Here is a 27,014-nt window from a genome sequence, read left to right as displayed (position 1 = left end):
CTCCGCGACTCACAGCTTCACCTGGGCGTGCTAATTTCCAACTCACAACATTATCACCTGAGGGGGGCACTTTCCACACGGGTTTCGGTCGTCGTGATGACCCATATAAATGTATGTGCCGTGATACACACGAATTTCTCACATCACCGACACCGTTGCTTCTTGGTGCAGTTCGCGACCAGAGCTCCACAATCGCCGGATGATATCATCGATCGGAGCCCTGACGAAGCCGTGGACGAAAGTATGCTCTCGCCTCGCCCGCCAGGTGGTGTTGTGTACGCAAATATATGATTCGTCACACGGCGCCGAGGACCGCGAGTGTAGAGATTTCGCGCTACGACGACGACGGCCCGTACCCCGTTTGCTTGCGAATAGGACCACCACCCGATGACAACTGACAGCCCTGCGCCGGTGGGGAGCCCCTTTGGGAGCCGTCCCCGTCGGGTGGTAGCGAAATTTCTCGCGTTGACAGCCAAAACCGTGGCGCACATGCTACGTACACGCGGACGCCTGGCGGGATTGGCTTCGCGTTCGGTTCGCGCGCTCCCTATGACGTACCCGCGGTAAAGCACTCGTGTGCATGTAGTTGTGCGTTTGACACGCGGACATTATGTACGTGTACCTCGCCGCGCCACACATGGAATTTTGTATTAAGGTTGGGCGACGTTGGGCTTCGGGGTACTCGTTCGGTAATTTCCATTTTCTTTTTTTGCGACATTTTTTACATGCCTTTCGGCTTAAAAAAAATACCGACTTTGACTCACCTCAGAAGGAAGGTGGGTGGATGTGTTGTGACTAATGCAATTTGTTGTTTTACAAAATGTGATTTTTTGTTTGCAGTTCAACTTATCACTGAACCTTCCCGGGTGGAGCACAGCTTTTATTTTAGACCCATGATGTGCGCAAGCTTTCGTATTATTGTAACAAAGCTTTATGCTTGTATTATAATTTTTCCGTATTTACTTTGGGAAGTGGGCGACAAACGAAAGCTTCAATGAAAGACGAATGACGATTTTATTTGTGGCCAATTATTGTTTTCCGTTTGTCCAAACACAAATGTCGGGAGGGAATGAAAAGAAAGGGCAGATGACTTGAAACGTGTCCCTCGCGTGCCAAATACATCATCCAATTACCGTAAATCGGCCCGTGTACACACACACTTGTGCTCCATTCCCCCCAGTTTAAATATTTCATTAACGCACACCCGCTCCTCATGTTTGTCACCACTACACAAACGAAGCTTTATTATGCTTTATTTTTAAGCGCAAAATTAGAAGCAACAACAAACAGTACAGTTCGGCGCGACTTTAAAATGTCTCACAGATTTTATTGAATCAAAACAAAACCAGGGTTTCAACCATTTTCTCCCGAGCTGCACGCGATTCACGTGTTGCTTGCGGTTGCTGTCCCTCTGCCGGTCGATGACGACGGCGACATTTGAAATGGAAAAACTAGAAACTGAGCTGCCGCGAGCACGCGCGTCAGGTAAAGTGAAATGCGTCTGGAGGGAAATAAAAACCAGACACTGATTACAAGCGGAGCAAAAACCTGTCGTTTGTAGCTGGACTGGACTGTGTGTCGGAAACGGGAATTGCGCGAGCCGCGAGCCTGTGCCGGCGGAAACCGGAAGGAAATGGTCCATTACACGTATTAATAGCAAACGTTAAACTGTTTCAGTGAAGATTTAATTACCGATACCGATCGGTAGATATGGATTTCCACTCTACGGAGAAAAATGTTATGCAAAATCTCGACCTACTAAACTGAATGCCAACATTAACCTGAAGTGCTGTACCTGTTTTGCCTAAAAAGCTAACGCTAACTAGTGAAATTAAGATTTAAAATAAAACGATGTACACTTACTGCCTCATGGAGCCCCAGCGTCTGTTCGGCAAATTCTCGTTTTGGCTGCAAAGAAGATGATATTACAATGTTAGCATCGTGTGTCAATAATGAATCTTAGAAAATGTAAAAAAGGCAACAGAGGATTTTTTTAAATTGAACCCAAAAACTAAACCAATATACGACAAAAAATGGAAACAAAACTAAAATAGACACGACTTCTAAAGGTTTGCTATAAAATACTTATTTCCTAGAAAGAAACCTTCAGCTGTACACCGAATTGCATACCTTTTAGGCGCACCACGCAAGCTGGTACGGCTCCACGAATGTCTGTTGATTCCGCCTGTGTTGCTGTTTCTGTCGGATGTATTCATTCTATTGCTTTCGCTGCACAACAGAAACACGCAGCCCGATGGGGGGACGGTTGGACAAACATAGAACAAAAACACAACATAAACCAAAACTATTAGGAGAAAAACACGGTACTAGCAGAAGCATAGATTTCTAGCTGGTTCCGTGTGAATTAGAGCACAACGACATCGGCACGTTTACTACTCTTTACGCATGCACTCAGATGGAAAACGTGTGATCCACGTGACCCGTGGGGACGCCCTTACCCGATAGTGGTGGAGTTCAAGTGCGGTGCTAATTCTAAATCAACTCCCCCGGCTTCGGAAATCGATATGTCACCGTAACACTCGAACGATTCGCCGTCCGATAACGAAGAGCACTGCGACTTTGGAGCATCTGGAAACGGAAACATGAATATGATTAACTTTCATCTTGTGCTACACCAAACAGATCGGTGAGCCGTATATGCTAACTGTTGAATAATCCATCAGCAGTTGGGAAACCCCCATTAGATAAGCGGCCAATTAGTGCTACGTGATGATATCATTAAGATGCTACTGAAACAGTTCCAAATCGGTCACCGTTACAATCTCCTTCGGTCAGTTCAATTGTCCAACCTTCATATTTCGCGCACAGGCACGCGCATTGCCTTTTCATGAATTGCAATGTTTCACATTCTATGTCCCCACAATCAGTATGTCGGCGCGCCAAATCGTGCCTCGCAAGCGAATCAAATAAACCACCTCAAAATTACGAGCTGATGGCTGGTGGTGATTTTTAATTGCGCCGGCAGAGCGGAGGCAGTGTCTGTGTGTAGTAATCCGATGCGAATCGTTGTGGGATGACAAATTGCACTTTGAAAGTACAAACACAGCCAACGAGAGCCAACCCATAAGAAAGCGATGGCTTACTTTTGCCACGTAACTCTCTCCTTCATCGGCCGCCACTAGAGCTTTCGCTAGAGCGCGGCGTCAAGGCGAACCCCGAAGGAAAATGATGAAAATAATGCAAGAAAAGCCGCGGGGCGAGAGAGTGAAACAAGCAGAGCAAATGCAAAGCGCAAATCTCCAAAACGGGCAGCGTGGCAACGGCGGCGTGTCTGTCAGTAGCTGATATCAATGTTCCAGCGAGTTCGGAGACGAGTGCGGCGACCGATGAAGGACGAGTAATTGATGGAAAGTGAAAATTACACCACAACAACAACCGATAGTTTTCCGACCGTGAGGAACTGAGGAAGAAATTTAACCAGCGGCACCGGCGAGATCGAGCGTTTCGAACGAATGTTCGCCAAATACATGACAAAATATGGGCAACAACACGAAAATCAAGTTCAAACTCCGAGAGAACTCAACATCACTAACCAGTCATTGCGTGACCTACCTGTGCTTGGAGGGCTTGAAGGAACGGGACTGGAGTCCACCGAATCCGTTGTTATGAGAAAGGCGGGATGTTGTGTTTTGGAACTTTTCGAAGGTGATGGGGCCATCATCCCGGAACGGAAATCTGAAACGAACGTAATTGAAAAAATAATATAAAAAGTGTTACACGAAGCGAAACCAACATTCCTAAATATATTTAATAACCGTGGCGAACACAATCGGGAGGACTTTACATAAACGGGCCCCGGTGGCCAGAAATCAAAAAAGTTTTTCTTTTCGGTGCAGTTGAATTTCCATCAAACATTCGACTTTTACGGCCCCAGAATTAAACTTTTCAAAGTTGCTATTGAGGTCGATGAGGTCTTAAGATGGCAATGCTCAACGATCGGTGTAACTGTTTGGCGTGTTATTTATCGTTCACGTTTCAACACAACGGCGAACATTGTTTCCCGATCCAAATACGCTATCAATGAATGCTAAACATAAAAACAAACTGATGAAACAAACAATTTACTCGGTCGGTTGTGACTGAAGCGGGGGCTACACATTAGAGGCAAACTCAAGTGCAATGTGTCATGGCTTTGTTAACTAAATGGGTGTCCTATTTGACGACGGAATAGAACCAAAACTCAAAACAACAGATTAACCACAGAAGTGCGCATCCGCCCACCACGAGCTGTATCACTTCTTCGCTATGTACAATTGCGGCCCCGTTTCGTAACGTTTGATAAGTATTCTATTGCTATCTAGCACTTCCCTGTGACATCTAAGGTCAGTTTGTTTTAGACGAAAGCTTGTTATAAAGCTTATGGATTAACAGAAACAACAGCGCACGTCTACATGCCTTTATTGAATGGAATTTCGTAGCATATATAAAACACCTTTATCGACCCCAGTTTACATTGTTCTTCCCGCTTATACAACGTGACCAGTCAAGTCAGAGAAAGAACACCTGCGGCCCGTAATTATGGTGATACGTAGTCGATGATTCACGCACGTGTTTCAGGTTCTATAAGCTGAAGTGCACCTCTTCAGTGACGCACCTAGGCGTGATGATAACGAAAGTAAATGCTGAACTTATGAGCCCGACATACCGTTCCGAAACCGGTTAATTTAAAACTGTTGTCGAATGACGTCCCAAAAAGTAGTAAACGAGTCTTGGACTTGGATGCACGAACAGCAGGTAAACTATCGCCAACAGTAGCGCCGCCAGTAACCGGTGTTACTTAATTGCATTCCAACGGTAAACACTTGAGAACGGGACAAGACTTCGTCGGCCACGAAGGGAGGGCGTTTACGGATTTGTGCCAGAAGCCCCGTGGGTAATTAAAACAACAAAACGCACGAGCATAATGGTGGAGTTCATTAGCACCGCCAGAAGCTTTTGCGGATGATGGCCCCTCCATTAGCTGGCGATTTTCCTTCTGGCTAGAGAGAGGGCTACACAAGTTTCCATTGGCCCCGCAGGCATGACCGTGTCTAAAGCAAATCTTTCACAGCATAGCGGACAAAAGGCACCCACCCACACACACCTTCCAGGCCTTATGCTCGCAACAGCCCCCGGGCAGCGATGGAACGCGCCAACATCTCGAGTGCGCGATGCGCCAGTGGTCACCGACACTAAGGCCGTTTCTGCACGAACCAAGACAAGAGTTGGGCTCGAGAATGCGGTGGAAACGAAAGACATGGCAACTGCAGCCACAAGTTGTTGCACCCGACAAGAACGCTCTCGGCCAGAGCATAGACCCCTAAGACGGCAGAGCATGAAAATTACTCACACGCTTCAGAGAGAGTGTGTATGCTATTATGCTCATCGTGAGTAGTATCGGTACCTTCTGTCTATGACGTTTTTGAAAGATTATCCTTTTAAATTTCATCTAAACCTCCAGACATTCCGATGCCATACAACATATTTCTGGTTCAACATTGCAACATTACGAAAATCAACACTACTGGCAGCTCGCACTCGGCTATGTTCGGTGTGTTGCGTAATGACCCCGAGCTAGACAACTCTGCTTCTTCGTCTTCTTCGATTCCCTTTCGGCAGTTGCAAGTTGGAAAGAGAACGTCAAAAGCCACGTCGAAGGACAGAGAGTTCCATCAATAACACTGACTCGTGGACGGCAGCATCACACAGCCATCGGCCATGGCCAAATTTGCATCAATTGACCACCGTTGCTTAATCGAATTAATGTCCGAGCGATCTGGCGAGTAATTATGGGTCCCTGGGGTGGCTAATTTCACTGGAGTCCAAAAAGATGACCACCACCACAGGAGGGTTTCTTTCTCACTCTCCAGAACTAGCTCAAAAATTAACTGACCCCGGCACACAGAGGTCATTTATCCGTGACCGGCAGCAATGTCGGGATGGCTTGGCAATGACGGGAAAATTAGTGTTGGAGGAAATGGTCGACCACCGACACATAACGCAGCACCGCACAAAAGAGTTTTCCAAGAAGGGCAATGTTTTATTAATTTAGCCTCAGCACGGAAACGGAATCCGTTTGCTGGGTCGTCCAGCGACCAGCGTCCTCTGCGTTTCCGGAAACCGGCCGACACCGCCGAGTCAGTGCCGAAAGAGCCTTTTTCCGCGAGGGCCACTTCTGTCTGGCGCCTGCCAAACGGCCATCGGCGTAGCGTGCCGGTAATGTCGATTATGTTAATCAGACCGACCGTCGACGGTTGTCTGACTTTCTGACTAGAATTTGTTACTATTCTCTTCCCTTCGGATATCGATTAATTTGTTCCTCTTTTTTCTGGTTTCGGCTTCCTCGGGTGTTATTGATTTTCGCGGTTCGCGTTCCTTTGTCGTAGTCCTTCAACAATAAATATTCCATGCGCCCCATATCTAAGGACGGGTTTCTAAGGACCTGCACCAAGCGGAATTCCATTGATCGTTGGCAGGCTGTCAACAAAATACAGCGGAGTTATTTTTTAAGCTAATTTTTTAACAAATAAAAAGAATCAATTAAGCGCAGAATTGAAATAGTTTTTTTTTGTAATGGATAGCAGAAACACAAATATCAAACTATTAAGACCCAGACACTTGACTAATTAAAGTTAAGATTTGTGCCCCACTCGCAGGCGCACGTGTTAACACACCATTTTCCACTGTCTCTCAAATAGAGGCGCGATCTGCCGCGATTTTTATGGCGATCATTCCGTTTCGTCCAATCGCCGTACGAAGGAGCGTCAAAAATAAAAAAAAAAACAATCCAATCAAATCCGGGATAATAGTCGGGTGTTTATGGTGGGGAAGTAAAGCCCTGCTACCGCCATTGTAAAGGAAAATCTGTCTTGCCATAAACCTCCGATGGCTGCCAACCAGATGCATTTGTGTGGCGGTCGATTGTTGTTGTAGCGGATAGGAAATGGGTGCTGCTGCTGGGTGGCCAACTCACAACAGAGACCCAGCCCAGCGCCGCGCTATAAACCGAGAGCCGCATCCGAATCGATTGAACCATGAAATTTGTTACAGATCATTGCTTCACTTTCTCAATTTTTTTCGTTTCATTTTTATTTTCTTCCGTCAGCGGACCAGGCCGAGCGAACCATAGAGCACCGCCACGCCGTTGACCAAAGCATGACGCGATGTCGTCCACACGACGGGATCTCAAATCTATGATCCGATCGCCTTAAAATCATACGGCAAAACCCAAACGGCCACGACGAGCTGCTCGGTAGCGCGGCAGTTGAGGGTTGACCTGTTCGGTCACTGTTTACGGATCATCTCGTCGTCATAAAAATAGCGCAAGAGTCCGTCGTCGTCGGTGCCGTGTGCCAGTAGGAGACCGTCGACGTGACGATCTGGCCATTTAGCTTTCTGGCCGCCCCGCTGCATCTAGTTCGTTTTCTTTCGGGTTGTACTAGAATTGTTCATGTCATGGCTCGAAAATAGTATTGGCCAATGGGGAAAACCACCCATTGAAAGCAAGGTGGAACAGGCAAAGCATCGTCAACGGTCAACGTCAACAAACGCACGGACGGTATGTACGTTTTTCTCGCACATCAAACTCTGGAAGCAAACAAATTGTTGCATAAAATAATGCCGAGGTCCACAACAAGACTTGTTGGTATTTCTTCCAACTACCAACAACACTGTTCAAGGCACAGACTGGTGCAAGATGCCCGAGAATCGGGTCCATTCATCAATCGGCACTACCATATGGCACGGCAGGACCTACGAGGCAGCAGCACCGAGGACAAAGGTGCACTTCGAATAGATAGTTTGCGCTGGCCCGCAGTAACATGAGAGGGGCCTACGACGCGACTGAAGCGGCTCATCATCTGCACATTAGTGTTCCGATCTGCTTCATCTCCCTTTCCGGTAAGCTACACGACGTCGTCGCCGTGGAACCTAGCACTTCCTTCCAGAGCGCCCAAAAAATGTGCATCTGTTTCGGTTTCCTGTTCGCATCCCGAAACCGTGCCGTCCCGGGGTCCTTCGGGCACCTTCTGGCAGCAACATGTGTTTCGCGCGCATGATCGCATGCGCTGGTGGGTGTCTGAAACTCGAACCCTCCAGCTGCTTCCGAACGTGATCTGAACGGGCGGAAGGAAGCGCATCTTCTTCACGAAACCTTACTTAGCAGCCAGCAGCCTATTTGGGCCGTCGAAATTTCCGTGAGAAATCGGCTGCTTACTTCACCGCTCGAAGGGCGCCCAGCGGACGTAACGAAGAAGTGTGCCTGACAGGCTGGGCCCCACATGCTACCGTGTACTATTTCGCACACTATCCGGTAGAGGTAGGGTTTTGTGCTTTTCATTTTCCACCGTCTAGACCCAGCAGCGTGCAGTTGGGAATTTTTCCATCGCCTAAAATTGCAAGTTATTTTCCGCCACGCTTTCGCGCCCGATGATCGCTTGCGAGGCAGTTGCATAATTGTGGCAGTAAACCGTTACGCGAACGCGCCAATATCGGCACGATCGTGGCATAAGACGCCGATCAAGCCTGACTCTGGAGCACTGATTAGGGCCGCCAGTGAGCCGTACCCGGCAATCTCGGCGCATCTCTGCGCATGACTCAATCGCAGCGATTATCAATTGTGCTACACTCGGTTTGTTCCCCAAATCCCCAGATTTGGGACCCCTTGGGTTCGTTTTCGATGCACATTGAAATGCATTCGCATCATCAACACCGTGTCGGACGGCGTCCGTGAGTGTGTTTTGTTAATGTGGCGTGTGTTTACACACCCGTGGGAGATCCCATTTCTTTCACAGCCCCGGCAGCATCGCAGGAATCGCTGTGTGGTCCCTCCGGGTAATGGACGCGTCAGCTCTGTTTATCTCATACTCGAAATACACAATACACTGTAGGGGCAAACTGTGTTGGGCACGAAAGTACACAGTGTATCTTAAAAAAAACGAGATTTATTTCTTTTTTATCAAAAAGGAAGCCATATTTATTAGATAATGACATAGTTTGAAAGGTACGTGCTTCATTTTTCAAACGCATCCAACTTCATGCAAATCGGATGGTAGATTAAAAAGTTATGCGCGTTGAAGTGTCATTAGACTTATGACATGTGGTGGAAAAGTAAACAAAGCAGCAAAGAGCCATTATTATAGTTTGTTTCAAACTTTGTCAAACATGTGTTATAATTTGTTACAACAAGTTTATGGTTAATTAATTAGTTTTTAATCGTTAATCGTCGTTAATTAGTTTTTAAACATAAAATCAATGTTTATCATTGACCTGCCTCCATATTCGCCTGATCTGTCACCATATGACTATTTCCTTATCAAAGATCATAAGATCCCAAACTCCTAAGATCAAATTGATCATGCAAGGATGATTTTATGTTACTTACTAATAGATATGGCTGCATTTTATATTTTATTATATTATATTCAATTTTGTACATTTTTTGTTATGTTTCTTCCCATGTCACTCACTTGTGGAGACAACTTCGCCCATTTTGACAGTTGTTGTCTGCTCCCAAAAACTGATGACAAAGAAATTGTGGCTTGCGGTGAAGCTATTTTGGCCCAAAGCAGCGTTTATCGGTGGTTCAAAATGTTCTCAGAGGGTTGAGAAGTTCGTTGTTTCATTTAGGAGATAAAGACGAAGAAGGATCTAAACAAGATCACAAAAAATGATTTTTTGAAGTGCTTCGAGGATTAGAAAAATCGCCGGCACAAGTGTATAATGTCTGATGGGGATTTCAAAATAGATATTCATGAATTAATATACTTTTTGAAAAAAACCCAAAGGTCGCGAAAATGTTTGAACAGGGCACGTATAATCTGATAGTCTAAAAGACATACGGATGCATGAGCTTCGAATGTAATTGAGACACATCCTGTTTAGATTTAAATGGTGACTGTAGTGAATCCAGAAAACTTGAGCTCCGAGGACTGTGGCGGAAAATCGAGCATGCGAGTGGAACCCGGGAACGAATGGTATTAGGAAGGCTTCAGTGCCGACTTTTCGATTCACAAATCCGTCACTCAATTTCTCTCAGATCAGACACAGAAAGCAACACGAGGCGCCGATCGGCGGTAATATATTCCCGTCGTTAATAGAGCATAGCGCCATCCACAGTGCCAGTGAGCACTTTATTTTATTGAACAGTGGCAGGGTTCCACCATGGCGGCATTGGCCTATCGATGCCACCGGGTAAGCCCAGCTCACGAGACGAAAGTTTGTACTGCACTGAACCCCGTCATGAAACATTCATCAGCCGCACATTTCACCTTACGGCAGCACGTGCCTTCAAACACATTCGTTGCAAATTTCACGTGCGGCCGCTGCCAATCTCGCGCCAGCAAACAACTCGGATCGGCGCACTCCGGTGCTTCGATTTCCATGCCGTTTCTTCCGCCGTCCCGTTACTCACCCGAGCAATAAACGTCACTTTGATGAAATGCATAAAATCGCAAAATTTATGCAACCCAACCCAGGATGATGCTAAGACCCCAAGCGAGCGGGAGAAAAAACGAGTGAAACTTTCACGCACCGGGAAGCACACCGGAGAAGGTGGTTAAATTATCACTTTCATTGTTGGCCCACCGGGTCCGTCGACTGATCGAGAATGGGATTCGGTGCCGACGGGGGTCTTAAATTTCCATCACCGGAAAAACATCAAACGAAAGATCGCGTGGATGAATCGGTATCTAGTCGAGGAGCTCCCGCTACTCCGTTGAGTTACGAGTTTTAACAATGAAAGCCCACCGTGGATTTGCCGAAAAACCTTAGCTCACAGCATTCCACCAAATGGTGGGCAACACATCAAACTCCATACATTAACCCATCATCACTGTAGGTCGCGGGCGAGTTCCATTTCGGTTTGGGGACAAAACGATCCACTGGTTCCCGCGTCGTTCAGGCTTTACGATCTTGGGTGATAGCGACACGAAACAATGGGCAGCGCGGGGAAGGCACCTCCTGGCTCTAGAGGTCGTTTGCGATGGGACATTCGGCGGGACATTAATTACTGCGGACTGTTTTGAGAAAGTCCAGCCCGAATAATGCGGACGGGCGACGGAGTTAAACTTGACGTGGCAGTTAAAGCGTTGTTGCAGCCACCGAGGTGTTTCGACCGTTGCACCTTATTTATCTCACTCTCTGCCATTAGCATAATTTTATTTGCTCAATAAAACGTGACCGCAACAACGAGGTTTGGCCGGTAACCAATTATTAACAAAACAATGGAGATCTCCAAGGTTTGATGTTGCGCCAACAACAGCTAGACAGCGGAATATCGAGGCATTCACCTTTCATCAACATGTCTCGCACCGGCTCGGGCCGCCGGATGGTTGCATCTGCGTCATTAATTACCCCGGGTCTTTAGAAGAACCTCCTCAATTCGATCACTTTCAAGTAGCGCGTAACCCAACTCCTAGAAAGACCCGGTTTGGGACTCGTGCGCACGCACGCACTTACCCACCGGAAGCATACATTAGGCTGCGTTCCTTCTTTCATCGATTTTTATTGTCCTCGCCTCGCCAGGGCAACCAGGGTCCATTGTAATGCCTGCGGCTGCAGACAACCCTTTCCGGTAACCAATAACCCGAAAGCGTTTGAGTGTAATTACCTACGGAACACGCCACCGGCACACGTTCCTCCGCAAGATCTCCGCAAGCCAGCAGCTTCGGCAGGCTCCGCAGTTGCCGTTCCGGAAACGGTATTTCTTTCGCGCTTCCGTTCACGGTCCTGGGCTGAGAGAGCCGTGGGTCTCACCAGCCGGCAGCCGGCACATCGCACACGGCTTCTTATCTGCATGTGTGTGGGGTGCTGGCTGTGTACGTGATTTAAAAGTAAACAATTCCTGCAGTCCAACAATGAGCACGTCAAGCCAGATGCTACCGCGGGGGGCTACGTGCTGATGTGCGTCGTCGTGGCCCCAGCAGAGTAACTAACTGGCAAGTGGTGAAGCTTTTCGCACTGGAAGTGACCCCAAACTCCAGTGGCTCTCGGAAATCCTCAAGACGATGAAAGCCAAACTAAACTGGCAAACTAAAGTTGGAGTTCAAAATGTTCAGATTTGATGAAGCGGTTCCACCGGGCATACCAATGGCCGGGGATTGATGGGTTCAAAGTATCGTGCCAGCGCAATTTGCCGGTAAAAACGCAACATACCTTCGGACCAAACAAACCCCGAAACCCCCCAAGAAACTTGGACCTAATGGGTTAGCTACACGGCGCTTGATCGGCCCTCTGCTCACCAATACAGCCGCACGGGGGCCAGTCACGGTGAAGGTTTATTACGCCCATTGGTTTCGTGGTGCGCACGGAATGGAACATCATCATCATCATCAGGCATCGGGCATGTTCGTATCTTTCGCCTTCCGGTGTTGGTGGTGGTTGTGATGGTTGGTAGACTCTACCATCGACGATGACGATGGCTGGAACACAGAGCTCCAACCACACACCGGAATGGTAAAACTTCCTCCCCCGCCGCCGACAGCAGTTTTCTCACATATATTTTAAAACCACACCCGTGAGAGCACATATCCAACACTGGGCGGCTTCTTGGAGCTGCAAGCGTTATGAGATTAGGGTTTTTGAAAAAATGAGCCGCAACACGAAGAAGAAGCTATTCCTGTTCCATTGCTGGCGCTAGCCGTCTCGCTAGATCGTGTCCGGGGCTAAGAAGCAGCAGATTCTGAACCACGCGCACAGGATGCCAAAGATTGGGCGACCCTTAGCTCCGGATTGATAGACTCGCTGAATGATTCCGCTCTCCTCCATGAACCAATGCTGCCATTTGGACGGACATTAGTCGTACCCAGCCCAGACTCCACACTCCACGACTCCTTTAATGGTCGCGGCCGCCGTCGGGCGTTTTTTGGGAAAATGAATGTTTCGAAAAGTAGAATGTGGGAACAAAAACTCTCGCTGAAGGCCAGCCTGAAGGCGTGTGTATGCTCTGCGTGAGAGGTGGAACCACGCAAGAGAACCACCGGTGAACGTAGAAAATCGTCTGCCCCAGATTAGGTCTCGGCCACTTCAAAAGGGTGCACGGCCAGACCATCTTTACACTAGACTTGCTGCGAAACTGGGACTGGCGAAGCACTGAAGTCTCACGGTAGCGAAGATGAAGATCAGCATTTTAACATTCGACATGGCTATTTTACGATGTGGAGTCGAATTCCTTTAACATCAGCTGAATTTCGTTTCAATTCTTTCGGGTCCACAATCGGAGATGGAGCTGTTTTCAATAAAGAATTAGTGTTCTAGTATAGAACACACTTTTCATGCCATACTTTTCGTGGTTTTGTTTGTGTCTCAACCCTAAACGCGTTCCATCTGGCTAACCCCAACACAGTGGGTTCAAAATCCCAGCAACACTCAAGAGGTGCATGATGCATTTCGATGTTGTTGCAACAGCCCAGTGGAAAGGATCGGGAAAACACTGAACTCCACTGCCTCGATGCTTATGAAAACAGGGCCGGCAGACGTGCGCAGACCAAACATGAAGCTAATGGTCCATTGAGAGATAACGAAGCTAAGTCCGTCGTTGCTCAAAAAACGGGACATTTAAGAACGTTCCTTGGGCGGTGGAATATTAATTGTAAATTTCCGATTTCATTTGAAATGCTGAATTTTGACCCAAATGACTTTGCAACGGAGCATCGTAACCGAGGTATTTAACTCACGGGAGAGAGAGAGACCGCAAATCGGAGGAATCGTAAGGAATCCCCGAGACGGTTACGGTACGACACGTTTTAAAAGTTCGCCATCGCTTCTTCCGCCCCCCCACGAACCGGGTAATTCTTGGGGGGGTGCTCTGTTACATGACCGCGGGGCCGATTTTCGGTTCGCTTGACACTCGGATTCACAACTCAGTGAGCAAACCCTTTACTTCAGAACTGGGGGATGCGATTCCGAAACCGGTATTCCGTGGTCACTCTACCATGCTGGGGGGTTTCCCGTCCCCAGCGAGACGGGGGAAGAGAGACCGATCGGCCAAAGAAGAAGTGATGCAGCAGCAGAAATGCAAAATGAGGCTCGTACGACCGCATAAAAAAAGGAATGGCCACTCGACCTGCAGAATCCGGAGAGGAGGAAGACAGAGAGAGCACCAGCAGTAGTGTCTTCTTTGGAGTGAGGGGGATAGAGAATGGTTTCCGAAGGAAAACTTGTTTTGTGGGACACGGTGAAACCGAAAGGTTCGAGGTCCGCGGTCCGCGGCGGATGCCTACCTTGAGTAGCGGAGTGCCTGAGTGTGTTGGTGCTTTGCGTTGTATGTGTGCTGTTCCCACCGACCGCGATGCAGGTGAGACAAGGCGCGATGAGCAGGAATTGCCAAAGGTGATCCGATCCGCTGCTTCCGACGCACACCAGCGCAGGAAGGAATGTTGGGCTGTGTGAAGGTTTGTGGGCTTCGCGTGTACACACGCGGCTTTTGTGTTTCTTGAGAGTGGCTTTTTGACTTCAAGATTCAAGACCTTTCAGCGCAGCTAATCGAGCCCAATGGAAAGAATATTACAACCACATACTCACGCTACTGCACAATGCCAAAGAGAAAGTACCACCAACACGATTATTCAACATTCAGCACTTTTCTAAACACCTCACTTCGATTGACGTTGGCTCTTTGGCGAAGATCGCTTCGTCGTCAACACTAAAATACACAACATTCACGAAAGCACAATCGATCACGGCTTACTTTAATGACACAAACTTAACACACACGACGCCTGGAAATAAATAGCACGCTTCCGGTGAAAATGTTGCACTTTGTAGATGATGAGACGAAGGACTCAACAATGTTGCCGTCGGAGCACTTGTTTTGTCACACGGGTCACTAACCTAGAAAAGCGGTACCCCCTTGATCAACAAGTTCCCGGAATCTTATGCTCAAAATCGATTCAAACCAACCCTTCAAAACATTTTGGAACCTCGATGTTTTGATATCTCTGGTGTTGTTGTTAACAAAAACTTCGCGGTTTATGGTGACACTGTGCTTGCTTCGATCCACAAGTTGTTCGTCCACAAATCCGATTTGACCGATTGATTGACACAAACAAATAGCTCTCTTTGTTGACCTACTCAGCGTAACATTCACAATAACAACGATTCACAACAAATTTGGTGGGAATATACAAACACGGCGATCGGCGTAACTTTTTGATTAAGTTGGTATTCTGAGTCGCACCTGAGGACATCAATCGCAGAACCAAAACAATTGTTCAGGTGGAACAAAATATTTCACACGCCACGAGAAGATGAGGGCGAGAATGCGCTTCTTCTACCCTTTCACGGGGAAACCCTTCCACGTATGTGTGCGACACACCTGTGCATTTTGTGGCTGAATAATTGAATATTCAGCGTGCACACACGTAAACCTTCCGCCCTTGGATCGGATGATGACGATCGCGCACAAATGCCGTTAGTTCCGCAAAAAAAGTAACAAAACAGAATGCCACCTACACAGTTAAACCACTTCTCACGAAACAATTGACACAACACAGAGAAAACACTGAGAAATTCGAAGTGGTTACGAAAATAAAACCAAACAAACGAGCGAGCGACAAAAAACCCTTCCCATCCGGATGTTCGGCACAACAGTGAAAATTTACCGTACGCGTGAAATTCGACGGGAAAATACGTCCGGACGCGGCAAAAGTTGGAATTTTAATTTTAACTCTTCCGGGTGTTCGCGCAGCAAAGGTTGGCACCACTGTAATTTTCAGCTTGAACGTTATTATTGTTTATTTGTTTGTTGTAGCTACGAGCAGTTTCAAATATTTCCTCCTTGTTCGAATTTTAATTTTTAAATTTAGGCTCTGCACTTTCTGACCAACTGAAGATGTGGAAACCTCAAAACTCTGCGTTCCCGGTCCCTGGTTTTCGCTTGTAGGTTCGCAAACCAAACATTTTTGCGTTCCCGGCCTCTAAAAGTGACACTAGCCCCCTATTATGAAACTCGAATTGAGAGCTCGAACGGTCATTTGAGTTCATTTTGCTATAGCTTTCTCTTTCTGCCTTCTCGCTTGCTGTATTCTGTTTTCTCTCTTACTGTGTTCACTTCATCGTTCGAGTTCTCGATTCGAGTTTCATAATAGGGGGGTAGTTGTGTTTTGTTCCAACGATTCGCGCACAAATACACACTCTAGTGCACAGTGGGAAATTTGACGCAATAGGCGGACATAAGATTTCCATTATTTTCTCGGTAGATATGCGGTTTTCAAACACTAAGTTCAGATCTCTACTGTCAGTAAATGCACCATTCGAAGCTAGCGATTGACCAGAAACGACCAGAGAAGAGGTTTTGTGTTCCACCAGGATAACGAAATGTGACGCACGTCTTTAGTGATTCGTCAGAATATTCGGAGGCTTGATTGGGAAGTTTTAATGCATCCACCGTATAGTCCTGATTGATGAAAAATTGAGATCAAAATTGCATTAAATATGGATTGCTCTGGTGGTACATTTTTTCCATAGTGCTAAGAACATTAGCGCCATCTATTGGCCATCGAATCTAGCGTAGCGATTCAACGAAAAAAACTCAGCGAGTTTCAAAGTTCAGAATTTCAGTTATATTTCCCTTAAATAACTGTGACCAATCAGAATTCCTAGCCTTCTGTAGTTAATTATAAATGACTTGCGGCGGGATTCACGAGCGGTTCTTGACGAGTTCGACCACTGCGGCTATTTTATTGCATACATTATTGCCTTTATGAGCTTGAGTACAACTTGTGTTTTCTGCCATCACTCTCTTGCAAATCCTTTTCGAAAACTAAAAATCAAAATCAAATGTGCCTTTTCATATAATAAATATTTACCTAATAGCATAGCATTTCACCTTTGTTCAATTTAAAATACGCTTGTATGTAGGCAGACACATAGGCTTGATATGTAATATAGGTAATAACTAAATGTAAAGGAACAAGAAAATCTTCTAGAGACAATAATATAGAAGATACTTTTATTCGGCCGATACAAAAGCCATTCAAACAAAGTTGGATTTCTTAGGTTTTCCGGCAACACGAAAACAAAATAGTTTCATTTTCCTAATATAGTTATAGATTTGTTTTTATCAGAGAGGAAAACATTAATGAAGATATCTCGATTGAGAATCTATTGAATAAAGTATATAATGTCGATATGAGTTTGTGTGAAGAAATGAACTGATGAATATTCCTTTGAATGTTTACACGCCTCTTATCACTTATGATTTTTTCATAATTTCGATACTTGCAGATGACAGTCCATTAAAACCTCATAACGTTCACGTTCCATTCTACGTCCACGTTTCCAGCCTATCCACACTTGAAGGATAAACAATTACCTGCCTTAATTTGCATTTGTTACAAAAACCCCATTGCAAAATGTAAACATGTTAAAAAATAGATAAACTGAACCTACTTGAGCATATCTTGGCCTCACTTCATCAGACAGTTGCAGCGTTTGGTATCCTTAGCTGATGCACACCGTCCACTGTTCGTCCACATCGTTACTGAAGATGTTACCTATTCCTTCGTCATCGCACTTTAACACTTTAATGGGCTGAAGCTGAAAAAGGTCACGCTGGGTCGTGTCCGAGAAGCTGCAACAACGGTCAAGGGTCCGGAAAACGACGCGCCCTGTCCTCGAAGTAACGGGCATCGGGCTAATGAGCAGGGTAAAAAAGATAAAAATGTCAATAGGAAATCTCGTTCGTGGTGGAAGCCGGGGAAGCGTCTGACCTTTTCTATTTATTCTCATCCGGGCCGTTCTTCATTTTTGAAACCGCCGGAACCGGAACTTGGCCGAAACTTTGCGAAGAAAAATCCAGCGCGGAAATGAGTATCAAGTGTTTCGCTGCTTGTTTCTATTTTCTGCCCTCCGTTTGGGACGGTTGTACGGTTTTTGTAGCATAATTTTCAAAAACTACTGCCCATCTTCTTGCCACAAAGGTTTGCACCGAGTGTAAAGTTTTGTAATTATTCTACAGTATGTCCCATGCCTCATCATAAAGCGAAGAAGAACACACAAAAAACCCAATCTGCCAACATTTAATAATTAAGGGGCACATCCCGTTATCTAATCGCGAGTTTTTTTCCCAGTGTCACATAGCGTGAAGCGTGCGAAGGGTGCGAAGTAAATTGAATGCACTTTACTGGGTGAACTGAATTGCTCTAATTGCAGCGATAATTAGCGCGCCACAATGGACCGCGCACCGGACCGTTGGGGATTTATTGGATCGTGTTTCGGTGCGGCCGATTATCACATGAGTGAAGACCAATCGTTTATGAGAGAATTTTAATTACACCCGATTGCCAATGAATTACATTAAGCACCGCAGCATCCTCGGGAATCCTGGTTTGCGCGTTGCATCGATTACGCGGTCGGTTTTGTGCGCGATTGATTATTTCACTTCATTACGAGAACCTCACTACTGTGGTTTTAGGTGTCGGACGTGGCATCAGCACAATGGTTCTAGATTGGCATAAACTGCAACATCAAAAGCAGACGTGAGCGATGACGCCGGGAACACGTTTTGTTCAGCGAAAGTACCGAGTTATCGAGATATTTTTACAGACAATTAAAAAGGATAGAGGAACCGAAAACAAGGCTGGAACGGGGCCACGGTACCGGGCTTTGTTTGTTTACATGTTGAATTCCCCGGACCTCGCCGTAACGGCTACCCTTTTTACGGTTTAATTAAAACGCTGTGTCCTGAAATGTACACAGGATCCCGAAAGTGGATGCCGGCCAAAACACAAGGTCCAAATCTATTTGCCGCCATTAGCTGTGTGTCACTTCGTTCGCTTGCTCCCCCGGAATAGCGAATGTTCCGCGTGTCTGTGTTAAGTTATTGACATAATGGCCGCTGTGTCTGGGTTGTGGAAGAGCAATGCAACCCGAGCGACCGACTGCACTTTCATCTTCCATCCAATCATATCGAAAGGCAATCATAATCGAAAACGCTGTTACGAACCGAGCACGTGCATCGAACACCCAGAGGAAATCATGGCCCGAAGTGGAGCTAATTGAATTGTTCGCGTCTCATTCGTTTCTCGGCCAGCCGTTCCCAGGCTCGGGATCCAAACAGGATTCCATGTTCCGGCCGCGATCGGCGACCGGCAACGTCTCGGAGGAGCAGTATTTGCAGGCGAGCGAGCGCAAAGAATGGCCGACACAGAGAAACTTCCTCGCCCTGAAACGACTGTGGCCGGGAAGCAGAAAATAGACGCTTTCACCACGTTCGATCCACATCGGTGGGTCGGGACTCTCTCGAGGAACGTCTTGCCGATTTCCAGGACAAAACTTTATCCCGCCACATAATTGCGTTTGCTGAAAGAGTGCACCGCCGTGTGCGACGCGTAATTAGCAGCTATTGATTGGAAAGTCCTTCCAGTTGTTGATGCAACGGCCAGATTAGTCTGCCGCTGACAACCTGTGAGGATGTGTGTAACAAAACGACACAATCAGTCACTCCACGGTTCTTTCTCCCAACACTTTCTAACGCCATGATCCTTAAGTACGGCAGTGGAAGCAGTACATTTTAAGTCTCCTATTTGGTCTGATAAATCAGAAGCTAAAATATGGTTGCCGCTGACCCGATGGCTGTTTTCATTCAATTTTGCTCCCATGGGACCAACTCGTCGGTCGGGAAACTTCCCACAGGGGCGTAGCAATGTGCAGTTCGCCGGTTTGTGGACAAAACCGGACGCAACTGTGTGTGCATTGAAACAACTCGGCTCATTACGAGCCAAAATATATATATTTTAGCTGTTTATTTCCTTTCCACACCATCGACCGATCTACGACAAGAGCATTTAACTCCAGCGTGAGCGCTTCAAATTTCCGGTGGCCCGTTTTTTTTTTCGGTCAATCTTTTCTATCTAGTCTAGGATCAAAAGACAGAGAACCCTCGCCGTCGGGAAGAAGACACCGGTGACAGCAGCCGGGAAAAAAGAAACCTTTGTGACCTTTGGAGACTGCTCGGCAAAAGTTTTTTGTGACACTGTCTTCGGACCCGGCCCGGAGTGTCCTGTGTCCCATTACAGAGCTGCGGCACGAAAACAGTGCGTCCTGGCGGCGTAAGCTCGTATTTCAAATGGCAACTTTTTTGGCAACTTCGCGTGAACCTTTTACGGTTGAATGCTTTTAGAATTTTAGCTTTAATTACGACAAATGCGCTTGGCGCCTTGTCAACATTCATTTTCTTGACGCTCTTTTTCCTTTGCCGGCCCGGGGTCCGGGCCCGTTTGGCATGGTTAACCGACCGGAAGGAGAGAATCATGAATCAAGTACGGGCCGCGCTCCCGTGAGGTCCTGTTTTTTTTGCACCAACCAAACGCCTAGCCACGAGGACGCTGCAGACGATTTGTGATCCGAATCGGAGAGGTTTCGAAAACTGGTCATTAGAATTGTTTATCATTATATCGGAACAAAAGAACCAGATACACAATTTGAAAAATTAATTTCCCGTTGACCGGAAGAAGTGACACCTGAAATTGATGAAGACGGCTGAGGTACAACATTGTTCCGTTAGCGAACTATAATTGACGGCAGCACTGTGATTGAAATTCCGTACAGGTTTCGTTCCGGGGAAAAAATTGAATGACAAACGAACAAAAAAAAATGACCGATGAGACCAATCGAGATCGAAATACAGCGATAAAAATTAATTGTGACACATTTTAATTGCTGGCCTGGCCTCAACAAAAATGCAATAAATGACCCGAAACTATCGCGAGCGCCGAGCGCCTGAGTGACAGGTTTAATTTGTGATTGGAATACCATATTTCTGGCGTTACCGTTGATGAGCTTCGGTACGGGTTAATGTGGCCCCGCAAGCGAAAAGGATTTTATTTTAATTTTCTTCACCAAAAATGGCACGGCCACATTCGTGAGACTGGAACACACAATGGGTTGACCATTGTTGGCGCAATCATGCATAATAAATTGCGTGACACGCCAGGGTTTACTTGCCACACACAACGGAACACACGCGCATTTACAACACCGGACACCGGCATCATCGGTTTTCCCATTTTTCCTACATTCGTCCACATTTTCCTTTGATTGATTAATGGTGTTGTTTGTGATTTAAATGTTTAATTGTTGACCTCATGCAAATGCGCAGAAATGTGCAATCTCCAGCGCACAGTAGCTGAGAAAGATGTATAATTAATTGAAATTAAATTAATTAACCATTTCAGCAAAATAAAAATATTAATAAAAAGCAGGTTCTATTTCCGCACCGATCGACAAACTAGCGCATGAATCGTTTCGCGGATTCCCCGAAAAGGCACCGAAAGCATCCCGCCATTTGTGGCACATTCCGTTGACGAACCGAACCGATTGGCGGGAAAAACTCTCATTTAGCACCGATTAACGGTCCCACATGCGATTGAAACGATGCGAAATAAATATCAATTCCGTGCTGATAAACAACCTACGGAAGGGACGGACGGCAGGCAGGAAGGGGCCACCCCGTCCCGGGTGGCCTTCGGAGTCCATTTTTATTTCCACCAATTCCGGCAAATCATTTCCCCACGAGCAACACGCTACAATTTGTCACCTTGATATACGGACAGCGACGTGAATGCGAAATTGAATATCTGTCTCATCTCTCGGCCTCAGGAACCGACGACGGAAGAGGGCGTAGAAGCCCAGAAGTGTGTTTCGCTCGCCAGAAGGAAGCTTTTCAGGACATCGCCTCTCTCCGTTTGGGCCTGGGCGTTACAGCGAGGCCCATCAATATCAATAACGGTGACATATCTACGTTTATTTAGCGCGATACGTTTGCCTTCGTAAGCCGTGGAACCGGAATGTAGCGGCATACTTTGGCATCTTACGCCGGGCGACTTACGGATCGTGTGGTGGTGATTGCAACTCGCCGCGGACGAACGTTCTCAAGCACAGCAGCAGCAGCTGTAATACGGATCCGCATCTCCGTAGCTCTTAAGCGAGCGTATCCAAATACACGTCCGGATTATGTTGCTTGTGAGGCAGCCTGAAACAAACGAAAGCTTCCGCAAAGGCAAACATGTCATGCAAAAGCCACTACATCCCTTTTCATCTGGGCCAAAGTCATCTAATGCAACGTTTCGGATTAACTTCATCGGAAGATTCACAGAAGTGTCACGGAATCTGATAAAAGTTAAATCCGAAACACGCAAAAAATATCGCATTAAAGTATCAGCTCCGTATTCGTGTGTCTTCTTACGGGAACATTAAAAGCCGGCTGACCACGCCAGACGGCGCGGACGTGCCTCGGCACGGATACAAAACTAGCCACACACCGTTCGCTGGACATAATTTATTGCATAACTTTCGCTTCGTCGCAATTTTCGGATAAAAGTAAATTGCGCTTGAGTAATGAGATGCTAAACTTTACGTAAAATAAATTTCGTTCCCCGCGGCAGTCGCAGCAGCATCGGTATGGTGGCAACAGGCCAACCCAGGGTCCCAGGTCGGCTTCCGGGCATCCACATCCACAGGGAGGCGGCCAGAGTATGTTAAAGTTTTAACTCACCGGCAAAGTTTGCTCACATTTGTCGGTTCTTCGACCTGAAGTCGAGCACATTTTGCCAACCTAAACCTGTCGGCCTATAAACATATTAAGAAACAAAATTAAAGCTTTCATGTGTGTTCCTGCAGACACCACTCGGTTCACTCAAAAACTACTGTCAAACTAACAATGGTCCCGTGGTCCTGACAATGGGTCCTTTTTATTACCACTTTACCATCTAATGCTGCTGGCCCCCCCGTTGGCTGTCAGGGGGGCGCATGGGGGCCGGGCCAAACCGGGCAAAGTAGCCCAACTCCCCAGTGCGCCGGCGATGCAACTAAACTTCTGCCATTTTCCGACGTCCCGGGACGTCCCTCTGCCGTCTCGGCTTCGTAAACTCGATTTTAAGCTATTTATAAATGTATGATAACCATTTTCTGGGGAGTCGGTGTAGTTTTCCGTCGCAGCGGTGTCGAACCCGCCCTAGGGGTCGCCCGGGGGTTTCATCTTACCGCAGGATATTTCCCTAGCTGATGTCAAGTAACAAAAATTGCTTCCGGGGCTTTATCCGAATCCGGGGCGCCGAGGGCTCGCCTCACAGCAGGACGGGTGCCTCGCTGTGCTTTAAGTGACATTCCAATTTAACAGTCCCTACGGAGCTGGGGTCGTGTAATTGGGTTTGGCCGTAGCCACAAACACGTTGCAACGCTCTAAACACAGCGCGAGCATCCGATCTCCGTTCACAAACGCTAGGCGAGAGTGTTTGAAAATGTTATTGAATGATGTAAAATTCAGAGCCACTTTACTCTTTCATCTTTCAACGGCCAGGATCGGACGGACGGTTCATCCGAAATAGTCCTGCTACTGTAGTTCACGTTGAACGGTCTCATCACGCACCAGCCTTTCTCACCAAAGGGCAAGGCCAGAGGGAACCGCCGAGACGGCAATTAGTGATCTATGATGTCAACCAATCGAAACGGATGGACCGTCGAATGCAGCACGATCTCGCCTCCCGAAAGAGCAGTAAAGCTGTCATCCCAATCATTGCCCCGGGCAGGATACTGTCAGATGAGAGAAAATTGAAATAATTACCACCCGGAAGCCCCGGTAAGCAGACACCCGGCGGTCAGCGCTTGCCGTCGCCCAGCCCTTATGCATTATTCATCGCTGAAATCAAACACCCGAAAGTTTGACTAATTACTGATGCTTCAGCACCCGTCACGCAGCATCAGATGGATTATATTGACGTTTATTGTCGGTGATGTATTAATAAAACACGACGTCAATGGACGGGGAGCATCAGCTAATGGGAGGCGACCGGGAGGTGGCCTCAAACTGCCGCACCAACTACCCGCGGTCAGGCGTAGACCACCAAAAACCCAGCTCGACTTCGAGTTGCCACTCATGAAACCGACAAACCGGGGTGTCATTGGATCGTACGGACCTGTGTGCGGATGAAAATTAGTTGCGTTATTAGTTATGGATTCGTCGAAGGTAGAAGGCTCTACGGCGTAGCCCAGGCATAAAAAGGGCTTGTGCAAGCTACGGGCAATCTCGGTCTGCAGAAATCGTCTCGAGCCAACAGGTAATTCTACAGCCTCAGGAAAATATTTCCCTTACATCTCGTGTCAAGACGATCGAAGCTGGAAGAACCTTTATAAACCCAGGACTCGCATACGCATCTGAGACATGGATTCTGTCCAAAGCTGACGTAACGCTCTTAGCTTCCGAAAGGAAGATGCTCAGATTAATTCTAGGTCCCGTATGTTTGGAGGGATAATGGAGAAGTCGCTACAACAGCGAACTCTACGGAATGTCGTGCAACGTATACGCCTCGCCAGGCTCTGGTGGGCAGGTCATGTCATGAGAATGGCGGACGACAACGAACCAGCCCGCAAAGTCTTCTAAGGCCATCCACAAAAAGGATACCCTATTGCAGACCATGACCATTCAGCACTCGAAACGAAGAAAGAAATCATCAAAAAATGTTAGCCGGAACTTGAGTACATCAAGAAACTGTGCTGAAGTGCTTTGCTAGCGCCCTAGAATCAGGTGACCCCAGGAGCCCACGGTAAAACCGATAACCGGATTCACATTTTCATTTTTTCTCATTTGCGTCCCTTATTTTCTGTTATTTTATTGATTCAATTATACTGTACCGCGTGAACGCCAGTGACCCGGGAGCACAAAATGGCTGGCCCGGATTGTTGGCTTCCTCGCCCGAGAGCAAACCCAATAAAAGCAAATAGACCTGGGCTGGGCAGTGGCATGAATTTGCTTGGCACCACCATCGCCATCCTCGTTGTTTCCGTTCCGATCCTCCGGACCCGGCGGGGTGGTGCTTTGGACGCCAACGCTTAACAGCAGAAAATTGACCCGATGTGACGTGATTGCAATATTAAACACTGTTTCTTCGGCAGGTTCGGGCCAGGTTGTTGGGTTGCATTTCAATTTTGTTTATCATAAATAAAGCAGCGACACGGCCACCACCGACCATTTCCATCATATCGCATCAGATTTTTTTCCTTTTCTTTGTCATAACGACCAAAAATTTGAAACCAATTTTGCCGAACGATTGGGTGAGATCTTCAAAATGGAACGTTGGTCACAAGGCCAACACTTAGCTGATGCAACTTCGCTTAGATATTGATGAAATGTTGGTCGTGTTTTAAAAAGTCGCCACCAAAAAAGGTCCAGTTATGAAAACATAAAACAACAGAAGCTGTGTTCGCTTACCGGACCATCCGTTTTATTACTGTTCACCATCTGCCCCGGCACAGTTCGCACATTTGTTATGCCCAAAAACCCCAGACACTTGGTTGCAGCACTAAAGCACGCGGTGTCGTGGTGAGGCCTAATCTTTCTAAAAGCTCCCCAAAATCGTTATGGCCATGCGAGGCGAGACCACGGACCGCGCGCGCTCCGGTTTCTTGCGCGCGCGTTCCTCGGTCGCGGGCCAGAAACGTTCGAATTTGGGCGATGCTCGACCGCAGATCCTGCTGACGGGGGTAGCGAAGCGTCGAACGAAGGAAGTCGCACGTAAATACTTCATGCGCAGCGGAGTATCGCTGCTGCTGCTGCTGCTGCTCCTGCCGGTGCCGGTGCTAGAGTATCGCTTTCAAATCTCGGCTGCTCGGCAGTGGATGCCCTGCAAGGTGCGAGGTCCTACCACAGCAGGGAGCACGGCCAAACAAAGAAGCCAGCCAGGCGGGCGCGCGGAAAGCATATTTGCTGCTGGAACACATGCTGGAAAAGGCGAGCAGGGCCAGCGTGTGGTTGTGTGTGGAAAGTGCCAGAACGGCGCAGCGGTGAAAACAAATCAAAATAACCTTCCAAACTGGCCAACTAAATCCCCACAGAAATGTTACCGCACAAATGAACAGATGTGGTGCGTTTCGTACGTATACGGCCAGCATTACTCAGCATAACGGCCGCATAACGATAACCATAACATGAAGAGCACATTAGTTATATGATAGTGACTTTCGCACGCGTTCCTTGTGCGTCCTCCTGAGTCGTGTGCGTTTTGGGTGAGCGATAAAAATGGAACTAGAGGCACGTGCCGCTCTAACTCCGTGGGGAAAGAATTCACCAAAAAATGTTGACTTCGGTTTCTGTTCAAGGCTGCTAGCGAAAATTGAACGTAATAAAGATGAAAAAAACATGCAAAACATTGAAGGACGTCGACCAATATGTAGCCCAACTCTGGCAGGCATCACTTAATTTGTCCAACATATTAGAAACCACTAGGAAAAAAAAACCAAAATAGCTAAACTCAAGATCGTACAACAACACTGGCAAATGGCAGTTCTATCAAGACAGAAAAGTCTATCACACTTATAAAAATGGCAAAAATACACTCGGAGTTTCCAAATGTTGAAACTAAATTTAAATTTCCGCTTTAGCACCTCATTTAATTGTGCCCGTTTTTACAATCCGGCTATGTGTGCTTCGAAAGGGTCGTTCTAGTTAAAAGAGTCCGAAACCTCCGTGCCAATTCTTCAGATATAGCATCGACCAACGTAAAATTAAGAACCCCATCCAAATCGTCCCAATCAATGTCGGGCCGTAAGCATAATCCGATACAAACTAATCAGTCATTGATGTGCCACGGGCAGAGGATCGATTGGAATCCAGATAATCAGCTATTGCCAGTGATCAATCAAATCAATAAAACAATCAAATCAATGTAAACGTAGCGTAGCTCACATGGTTATTTTGTGGCGCACAATCATTAGAGGGAGAATGAAACAGAGGGACGCAGTGTTCCGGCATAATAGTACAGCCGAAAATAATCATATTTACTCGTTGCCAGCCAGCCACCCACCAGCACAGGATGCGTCCAAACGCAAGGTAAACTTTCGCATCCGTCGGTAAATAAAACGTTGATTTCATCGGCCGCCATTCGAACGCCCCAAGGACACGTGGCTGGAGTGGCTCGTTCGTGGGTCAGTGTGCCTTTCACCTTTCGCTCACCGTTCATAGGACAATCCGGAAAAGGCCCACGCGTTCATATGTGCCCTGGTACGGTGCCCGTGGAAGAGCT

General features: G+C 47.0%; 2 protein-coding genes across 3 annotated transcripts in view; both read right to left on the bottom strand.

Moving 5' to 3' along the window:
- The window catches only part of LOC131216639 (rab11 family-interacting protein 4B), a 34,547-nt gene extending 34,213 nt beyond the window's left edge, over positions 1–334 (bottom strand). Inside the window, exon 1 of one of the 2 annotated variants that reach the window (XM_058211186.1) lies at positions 47–334. In XM_058211186.1, coding sequence (XP_058067169.1) covers positions 47–105 — 59 coding nt within the window. In that variant the 5' untranslated portion in view covers positions 106–334. The remainder of the gene's footprint in view (positions 1–46) is intronic. The other variant, XM_058211188.1, reaches the window with a different exon arrangement.
- Positions 335–1,859: 1,525 nt separating this feature from the next.
- LOC131215171 (uncharacterized) overlaps positions 1,860–27,014 on the bottom strand; it is a 33,347-nt gene continuing 8,192 nt past the window's right edge. The window contains exons 2-5 of the mRNA XM_058209557.1: positions 3,574–3,696; positions 2,460–2,589; positions 2,131–2,229; positions 1,860–1,908 (exon numbers count right to left, since the gene is read on the bottom strand). Coding sequence (XP_058065540.1) covers positions 1,860–1,908; positions 2,131–2,229; positions 2,460–2,589; positions 3,574–3,682 — 387 coding nt within the window. The 5' untranslated portion in view covers positions 3,683–3,696. The remainder of the gene's footprint in view (positions 1,909–2,130; positions 2,230–2,459; positions 2,590–3,573; positions 3,697–27,014) is intronic.

The sequence above is a fragment of the Anopheles bellator genome, chromosome 1 (assembly GCF_943735745.2).
Source record: "Anopheles bellator chromosome 1, idAnoBellAS_SP24_06.2, whole genome shotgun sequence".
Taxonomy (NCBI): domain Eukaryota; kingdom Metazoa; phylum Arthropoda; class Insecta; order Diptera; family Culicidae; genus Anopheles; species Anopheles bellator.
The sequence above is the reverse complement of the archived record's forward strand: the minus strand, read 5'-3'. Positions and strand labels throughout refer to the sequence as shown.